The following is a 10,032-nucleotide window of genomic DNA, read 5'->3' on the forward strand; positions in this document are numbered from 1 at the left end:
ACATTATAATGCATAAACCAAAAAAACTAAGATGCAACAATGTTATGGCTAATCCTCATCTTTTGTGAGGGAGATATAATGTTATGGGTTCTTCCAAATTGAGACTAGGATTTCTCCTCTACTATTGTCAAGTAATCCTAAGCATTTCCACCATTCAAGTCTCTAGTTAGGTATTCATATTTGTCATCCAGGAGCTTAAGGATGTCCAATGTATGTTTCAGGAGTGGATTGTATCATTTTGACTTCCTATCCATGCCACATGCTATCATTTGTTTAGTGTGCCAATACATGTGTAATGTGTGATTGTTATGGGAAGTCTTACTACGAGATATTGCTACGTATGAATCATTTTTCACTAGATCCTAGTCCACCAATCAACTATGGGTTCCTTCTCTAGTGGACATTGTCCCTAAGGACATCCAATTATTGTATGGCATTAACCTTGTGTTTGGAGGAAAATCCATCCACAAGGTGCGTGACTTTATATTGCTATATATAGATGCATGGCAACGTGGGGGTATTTGGATTTTCAAGGTCTCTCTCCACCCCATCTTCTAGGAGGTATTTCCACCATCTCCTCACTCTCTTACTTAAGGATTCTTATCTCATACTTTCATAAAGCAATACTCAAATTCGTACTAATAAGTACAACAATAGTATTCTCCATGGTTATTCCACATATAGTGGGATGGCGCAAGGTGGTGTGATGTCTCAAGTAGCTAACTATGTAATCTCTTGTCCTCCATCATAGAATTAAATAACAAAATAACCATGCTATGTTGTGTGAATGCTAGTAAATCCCATGTTGTTTGTCCTATCTCCATTCATGCATTACTCAATAATATCCTATGTCTTATTATTAATCTCTTGCAACACTAGTGTAGGTCTACTGGAAATCTCCTCTCCATGTCTCATCAAGTAACCCCAATCATGCTTGTAGTCCTCTTCACATGTTTTAGTGAATTCCAATCTTGGAAGCATCATACTAACATGAGTTCCATACATCGTTGGTAACCCATTAAGGTGAGCCATATCATTTTGAAAGATTTTGAAGAAATATATTTAATGGTTGTAGCTCTCTAAGCTAGTGGAGACTTTTCATAGGCTAGAGCCATTAACAAATTTGGTCATTCCAATGATGAGTATTTGGTAATCCTCTATTACTAGATCCCCTGAACCATATTAGATTGTTGGTTGAATCCATGTTTCCAGGGCCTATAGTTTAGCCAATATTTTGGTGCCATATCCCCTATATCCAATAGAAAGTGGATGATGGATCATTTTCCTTCACTGAAAAAGATTCATATACCTATAGTTCATGGGTTTCCCTTGGAGGCCCATCAAAGTTTAGCTTAATCTTGTTCCTTGGGATGTGATTACCGTAGTTGAGAGAGGTTTTTTTATTATGGGTGATCACTACTTAATGGTTGAGGGTCTAACTAGGATTTATTTTCCAATTTATAAAGATTTTCTTCCCTTAATTAGAATTTTTTAAGTCTTTTTTTGTCCATCTCTTAGCTTGAATAGCTCACAATTACATGAACAATGAAAAGCATGCCTTGTCCTTTTATGAAAATATCTATAAATATTTGTTTCTCTTAATTAGAGCTATTTTAGTCTTATTTTGTCCGTCTCTTGGTTTGAATGGTTCACCAATAATATCAACTACAAATAGCATGCCTTGTCCTTTTAGGAAAATTGAAGATATTGAAACATTTAAAGTTAACTCAAACAAAGGAATGATATATGAAAGCAAGACTCCCAATTCTATCCTAGTGTTAGTGGTTATTCTGGAGGAATATAAGCCCCTAATTATGTCTTTACGTGGGATTTACTAACTTTTATTAAAGTTACAAGTGAAAAACACATGGAATTTTAAGGAACATGACAATAATCATTGCCAACTCCAACCATTTTTCTCAATGACTTCATCTTATTTACTTGTCCCATTCACCCCACTCAATTAGAAGAAGATTTCATTTTTTACCATTTGGAATTCAAGGCTAGCATAAATATATATGACCCTTGCTTATTGTTGTATGTAGTGGATTTCATCCATGCAAGCAATGAGGGAAATTCTTTTTAAGGAGAGTGGAATGTTATGAGCCACATAAGTCATGTAATAAGGTGGAGGGGCCCACTAAAATTAAGCTTAGTAAAGGTAGTACATGTGGTGGTTAATGTAAGATGGTCTAGTAATTAATAAACAACTATTATATTGTTATTAAAGGAGTTATCTATGAGTGAGACTTTTTGGAATTTTTGACGGATTTTTGGCCGGAATCCGGTGAAAAACATAAACATTTTGCTCAAATCTTGATTTGTGTTGTTTAAACTTGTACATTTTGGTCAAATCATGATTTGTGTTGTTTAAACTGGTTTTTTGACTGCATATATATATTCAACACCTTCAAAAATCCTAAGGCACTTAGATTGTGAAAAGTTCACCCTAAACAAATTAAATCGAAAAATAAACCAAAAAACTTTTAAAAAATGTAACTTATAAACAAGATCACTTTATTAATCATTAAATAATGTCCATTGGTAGTTGATTATAGTTATTTTAGCTGTGTAATGGTAAAATCATCTTGCAATAAAGTTTGCTCGACTCAAAGTGGTAAGGAGAGTTCTGCTCTCAAATCGGTTGGATAATTATATTGTTGCTAACCTGCACTGAGGACTCACAGTGGTTAAGAGAGTTCTCCTTCTCTCAAATCGGTTGTATAATTATATTGTTGCTAACATGCACTGAGGATTTTATTCAAGTTTATGGCATGATATATATCTTAACCTATGATAGTTTGGTTGTTGGAGGTTGGATAATTATATTGTTGCTAACATGCGCTCAGGATTTTATTGAAGTTTATGGCATGATATATAACATAGAATAGTTGGTTGTTGGAGTTGGCTTAGGATAACAATGTTGACCCGGGGTAGATTATGAATACGATATGAATTGATGATGTGGATATGATTGTTAATCAAAATTTGAATTTCTAAAATTGTTTAATAGAATTAATTTTGATTATTAAATAATTTTTTTATTTAAAAAGATATATATAATATTAAATATATTATTTATCTAAGTTTTAAATAAATTCTGGTGTAATAAATAGTTAGAAAATAAAAGAAAGATAAGATAGGCATAAATCTATAGTAAAAATTAAAACATTTATTTCATCATACATTCTAAGTTGATAAAATTAAAAAAATGCGTAGTCTTTTTATAGAGTATATGACATTTTTTCACGACATTTTTTGGTTAATTTTAACAAAAACCTAAGGAGATTTTTAAAAACTTGAATTTAAGTTGTTTAATCTGTGAGTGCTCAAAGTTTTATTTATAGTGTTGAATCCATTTACGCATTCAAAAATGCATTTTAAATAACAAAAAATTACATTATCATAAAAACTAATTAAATTATAATTTTATTTAAAATTATTATTATTATTGATAAAAATAATTAATATATAATTTAAACATATGTACATTTAAAAAAACATGTAACAAGGTTCTTAACCATGGAAATTTACTCCTACGTGATCATTTGTAAATATACTTTATTACAATACCATGGTAACTTATCAATACCACATGATCCCATAAATAGCACTTGTTCATATGACATTTCTTAAATTAATGAATTTCATTAAAATGACAAAAAGCAATAACTACTTTGAAAATAAATTTCACTATTTAATTTGAGTATACTACTACGAATATTCTAAAATATTCTATTGAAAATTAAATCACTACCATCCACTTAATAATCACTGATAATTAAATTAAAATTGTAAAAGCTTTATTCCAAAATACACATATATATATCAACATAATTACAAAAAATGGATGAACTCTAATCTAAAAAATCAAAAAAATAATATGTTTCCAAACAACCCATTAACATCAAAACCCGTGAAGCATTAAATTCCACGAAAGACCTCCCGAGTCCGAAGTAACATGAACTGTAAGAAAATTCGAGAAGTAACCATGTCATCTCTGACTTCACAGAACTAAAAGTGATCCTCTCATCATGACAAATTCACGGATGTCATCACACGCCTATCTCTACTTTACAATTCCCAAATCACTGCAATTTGCACGTTGCTGATGTTGACGCAAGCAGTTGTACACAACAAAAACCTCACGAATTCTTTCTATATATATATATATATTGCCCAACAACAAATTATATATATTGCCTAACAACAAACAGTCTCAGCTTCATCCATTCACGCATGTTCACTTGCACTACTACAGTAGCACCTTCATACGTTCCGAGTTCAAATCCTATTACCATCACAATCCCTTGTTTTAACTTCACAACCACGCTCTCAATTCGATTCCTGATATCTTCGCAACAACCCAACATGGTAAAACCTTCTTCAAATCAGACCAGCCGCAACAGGCCCGGAAACTGCTCACTGAAGTCGGAGGTTTTCAAGGGAATTCGAATGAGAAAATGGGGGAAATGGGTGTCGGAAATTCGAGTGCCCAATTCCAAGGGAAAAATTTGGCTGGGCTCCTATAATGCCCCGGAAAAGGCTGCCCGCGCCTACGATTTTGCCGTCTATTGCCTGAGAGGACCCGAGGCGAAGTTCAATTTTCCCGACTCCTTGCCGGAAATTTCCGACGCCTCTTCTCTATCACCGTCGCAAATTCAAGCCGCCGCAGCCAAGTTCGCCGCAGAAGAATTCCATCTACCTTCGGAAGATGAGGCGACGTTCTCTTGGTCCTGTTCGAAAGGCGAGTCAAGCATTGAAGGCGAAGAGACTTCGGTGGAGCAGGATCCGGCATTTTGGGATTCATTTCTTGAGGATATCGACAGTTGGGACCCTATAACTTTGGAGGATTTTGCTCTCATAGATGGGTGTCTAGAGGATTATGGGTTTCTTCCAGCTCAATGAAGAGAGCGGATCGAGGGGTTCTAAATTTTCTTTTAATGGCCACCGGAGATTCCGCCATGAAATTTGAGTTAACAGATAAACCGCTAGCTTTCCACAAGCCAAAACCAGAGCCCTCAGCCGCCGCTTGAACATGGGGCCATCTCTGCTTTTTCCAAATTTGTACATAAGTAGCACATCCGAATTATTCTTATTCTTCCCAGAGATATCTGACTGCTGATCTGGTGTAGGGTCAGATCTGGTGTAAAAACGCCTATTGGCTGACCGCTGATCCGGATTTAAAGAAGTAAATTAAATTTATTTATTTATTTTTATAAAATAATCACGCCGAAGTATGCCATTAACGTTTAGATATGGAGTTGTCTATAATGTGATTTTTTGGAAATTCTGGTGACGGAATCCGGCGGAAGAAATTGAGGTTAAATGTTGATTTGTTGCAGTTAAAATGGTTTTTTAACTGCATATTTGGATTCAGCACCCACGAAAACCCCTGGGACGCTTTCATTGTGCAGAAACTAGCTATCAAACTTGGATTCCAATAAATTCCTGCCGGATATAGACAACTGCTTTAGATATACCTATGCTTAGAACTCAATATAGAGCGAAAATGTTTCTGTTCTGCACCAATCGAGGCTGCACTCATCAATGTTTTTTTCCTTTTAGTGTTTTACAAACATTCATCGTATCAATATATCAATATTACCCATTTATATAAATACATAAAAATAAGCAGTTGTCTATAACGCGACTTTTTGAAAGCCTTTCCGGCGGGTTTTTCCGGTCGAAATCCGGTAGGAATTTATTGGAATCGCAAGTTTGATAGCTAGTTTCTGCACAATGAAAGCGTCCCAGGGGTTTTCGAGGGTGCTGAATCCAAATATGCAGTTAAAAAACCATTTTAACTGCAACAAATCAAGATTTAACCTCAATTTCTTTCGCGGGATTCCGTCACCGGAATCTCCAAAAAGTCTCATTATAGACAACTCCTAAAAATAATTTAAATTTAATTTAACAAATTTAATATAATAATCTCTAGAGGCATCACTCATATGCCCGTAGTGTAGGAAGATACAAGTAATAAAAAGCAAGTCCCATCACCAACTCTGGCTTATGGAGTTTTGCTGTTTGGAATCGATTTGCAAAGAGTCCTACCCGTGTTCTCTCTGCGCTTTTTGGAACACTTGCTAATTACTTTGATAAATGAGAGTATGTAGAATTTTAATTTAGTTATCAAGTTGGTATGGATTTAATCTCCATAAAATAATATAAAGTACAAAAAATTTAGTCGTACTCATAAATTATGTCAAAATAATGATATATTTTTAATTAAATTGATTAAGTAAAAAAATATACATATGAATTTAAGTTATTGAGATATAGTAGTAGCAAATCATGATATTGGTTCATAATATTGTATTACAGCTATTTTCAACATTAAAAATTTCATGATAAAATGGAGTTGAATATCCATAGTTAAAATAAAATTTTAATATTTTTTATAAAGTATATAAATACTTAATTTATGTTAAATTCTTCTGGTAATCAATAATAATAATAATTTAATCATTAAAACTCTGAATGTTTGTGAGAAAGTCGTCGAGCAATCTAAAGATTTGAACGAGCCCAAGAAAAGAAGTGCGTATTTTTTTAATTTCCATCTTTGTTCGACATTTCAAAATATATTTCATTTAGGTTTGTTTCATTCATTTGCAAAAATATCACTTAGCTCTCTCAGTGTCAACTATTTATTACCATATCTTGAACAGTTTCCTTCCCTGTGGTATTTACGCTATTTATAAAAGAACCTATCATCAGGGATTCAACATGAAAATCTAGTGATCGAAATTCAAGAGGTTGTAATTTCAAATGACCCTTTTTGAAGTTACATTCGTCATATATTGTTGTTCTTTTAAGGAGTATTGGTTTACTGTTTCTCCTTCGTGGAAATAGAAACCCTTTTGAAACTCTCTGTGTCAGTCCATATGGAAAAGTTGAGGTGAAGTTGAGGTGCAAATTCTAACAATAGCTCTGATCAAAGAAACCATTACATGAATAATTTTATTAACAGTCCAGCCAACAAAAAATCCCTAACATTGAATCAACCACTTTGTAAAACATTATAAAATGTCAATTGGTTCAAGTGTTTCATTTCCCTGAAGTCTTCCAACATTAAATTACCCACTTTATAAAACATTTTAAAGTGTTAACTAAGTAACATTCAATTTTAGTGGAGCATTCGAGAGCAACCAAAAAGTTGGAGGGACATGTGATTGTTTATGTGCATGGCCACAGTCCAAGAGCAACCCAGTCCTTCGAGGGGCAGTGGAATGCTTATGAGCATGGTCATAGTCCAAGAGAAAGCCAGACCTTGGAGGGGCAGAGGAGTCAAGGGAAGGAGAAAATTCAAGGGCAAGCCATGTCTTGCACAAGAAAACTGAGGGGAGTGGTGGACGTGGTGTTTAGAGATGACCATGATCACATTTGAGGAATGTTGGGCCAAGTTTTTTGGCATCAAGAAGTTATGGAGGGCTTCACATTTGGCCGTAGAAGAGAAAAGGATAGAAAAATATATTATAATCCATATGAATGGGGAAATATAAATTCTTACTAGAGCCATATTTATCAGAAAATCTCACACATAATTTGTGAATATCACAAGCAAGGTCTCTTGGAAAAAAGAAGTTATCCAACTTATTATGGGAAAGGTGAATCCCGATAAGAATTTTCCTACCCAAAGTCAAAGAAGGAAAGAAACCCAAGGAGGTAATCTTTAATATGGTAGGGAGATAATCATGAGTGAGTTTCGAAACTCTGTTTTCACAGAAGAAGAGGTATGGACATCTGTAGTGATCAATATGTTTGGGTGTTTAAGTTACAATATATTTAACTGTTTAGTGAATATAGACATCTATAGTCCTAAATATGGTTGATACTAAACATGTAAATGTAAAAAAAATATTAGAAAAAATACCCTAAGTAATTTACCTGCAGAAACACCACAACTTAAAGTACAAACTTTGTCAAGAGGAGCCTTAGGATTAAGTTTGGCCACACATCCTGCATGCAGAACAATGTATTGGCTGAAAGTTGATGTACCAAGGAAGTGATAAATCAATTTCCTATTGATGGAACACCTTGACTTTCCATCATTTATCACAATCCCTCTCTCAGTGTTAATTCTCATGAGATCACACATTCTCTCTTCTGAATTGTATTGTATGCATTCTTTGCATTTCCCAGTAAACACTGGAAGCACCTTGTCATCTGACTTGAGGTAAGTTATCCCTTCTCCAACACTATCAACATCATTGTCTCCACCATTGCCACAATTGGCTAGCAATTAATCACCAGGAAATTTTTTCCATGAAATACTACATTCCTAATTGAATTATTATGTCAAATACAGAAATTCACGGCTAGAAAAAGGTGGATACCCAATTACTTCATGTCCAAAGATGTGGGGAAAGAGTGGAGCTTCACCCTGCAACATTAGAGATTTCATTACGAAGAACATTTAATTGCACTCGACTAATATAATGCTCTAGGTCAATTGTTGCTCCATAGATGTGGGTCAAGGAAATAAGCTAGATTTAGTCCTGGATGGGTCTCTAAATGGCAATTCCAACCAATTTTCCATGTCAAGTGTGTATAGATTATCAAAGCACTAGATGGAGTAAGAATTGACACAAACCTGAAATGAACAGGAGCATAGGTACGAAAGAATACACGTGCCTTTTATGTATTTACTTTATGGCGAATCCATTCCATCACAATCTGCATAGATCTCTCAAATGAAGCGCATCCACTGTCATGTTTATTGTTTCTCCTTCCTAGAAATACAAACCCTTGTGAAACTCTCTTTGTCAGTCAATATGGAAAAGTTGAGGTCCAAATTCTAACAAGGAAAGAAGCTTTTAAATTTTAACAAAACATAGAATGCATGGAAAGAACTGTGATGTTTTGAATTAGGATTTCTTATTTGCCAATGTAATTTGTAGAAACATTACCAAGATATAGCCCCAAAATCATTTTATGGTGCTTTGTGTCAGACAAAGCATAAGCATTAAAAGATTCTTATTTGTGGGACTTAACAAACAACCACCATAAACTTTGTAGTCTTCCATGACTAAGGCCTCCATTTGACTAACAAAGAATCCAAATTTAGCAATTGTATTGTTGTCAAACTGCAAAGTAAAATCTTAACCTCTAAAGTTCTTCTCAAAGTTCCACCAATGCCTTGTGTTGAAGACTAGAATATCTGCATCCTTCCAATACCGAGATGTCCAGTCAACCAAATCTAATTTTAGTGTAGTTCTAACTTCAAGGGGAGAGATTTTAGGAGGGTGGCCTTGCAAAACCAAAAATGGTGCCCTGTAATATTCCACACTACAATTGAACTCCTCAAATTTGAAGGACAAAAATCCCTTGTGCTTTGAAATGGGGCTTCCATTCACCTCGTTTATTAGGAGTTTATTTGGAGATGCCTCTGCTAGCATACAAATGAGTGATTCCCATTGGTTTCTTCTGATTGAATCACAAACAAAGACTACTAGACAATTTTGTATCCTATTTAGCATGTTGCTTGCATTGAATCTGATATCACATAAAAGGAAATTGGCTTAGACATAGAATATATATCTGCCCACAAAGGTTGCCAGACTGTTTTCAATTATCTGTAACATTCTAATGATGTTCAATTTGAAACTTTTGTAAAAATTATGACATCAAAGACATTTTACTTACTTGGAGTGCACCAGGTAATCAAGATCCCTCCATGATATCATCCAAATGCAATTATTTGGAGTAGGAGACACAAATTTTCAAAGCAAAAAAAAAGCACTCTTCTAATATATGAGTGTGTTTCAGTTACAACACCAGTGAATTTTTGCAATATGTTGAATTTCTATTGGTTGGATGACTATGTTTGAGTTATAATAGTAATGAAATTTTAGAAAATATGGAATTTCAATTGGTTTATTTCTTGCAGGTTCATTCTTCATTTTGTCCTTGATTTGTGCATCTACAGTGTTCTTCGTTGCATTTCTTTTACCAGAGACCAAGGGGAAAACTTTAGAAGAAACTCAAACGTCATTCCAATAATTTTTAAAAAAGGATTTATGCAAGAGA

At 34.2% G+C, this 10,032-nt stretch overlaps 1 protein-coding gene across 1 annotated transcript; it reads left to right on the plus strand.

Moving 5' to 3' along the window:
* Positions 1-4,210: 4,210 nt before the first annotated feature.
* LOC149176315 (ethylene-responsive transcription factor ERF039-like) lies at positions 4,211-5,227 on the plus strand. The gene has a single exon (XM_089423088.1). It carries the CDS (start codon positions 4,240-4,242, stop codon positions 4,906-4,908), a length of 669 nt encoding a protein of 222 aa, XP_089279214.1. The 5' UTR covers positions 4,211-4,239; the 3' UTR covers positions 4,909-5,227.
* Positions 5,228-10,032: the final 4,805 nt, after the last annotated feature.

This window comes from Pinus tabuliformis, chromosome 4_1 (assembly GCF_031772625.1).
Source record: "Pinus tabuliformis cultivar Carrire ecotype Pingquan chromosome 4_1, CPIR1, whole genome shotgun sequence".
Classification (NCBI taxonomy): Eukaryota; Viridiplantae; Streptophyta; class Pinopsida; order Pinales; family Pinaceae; genus Pinus; species Pinus tabuliformis.

What these genes read in the sequence shown, in the direction of transcription:
- LOC149176315 (XM_089423088.1), top strand. Translation starts at nt 4,240, where the DNA reads ATGTTCACTTGCACTACTACAGTAGCACCTTCATACGTTCCGAGTTCA.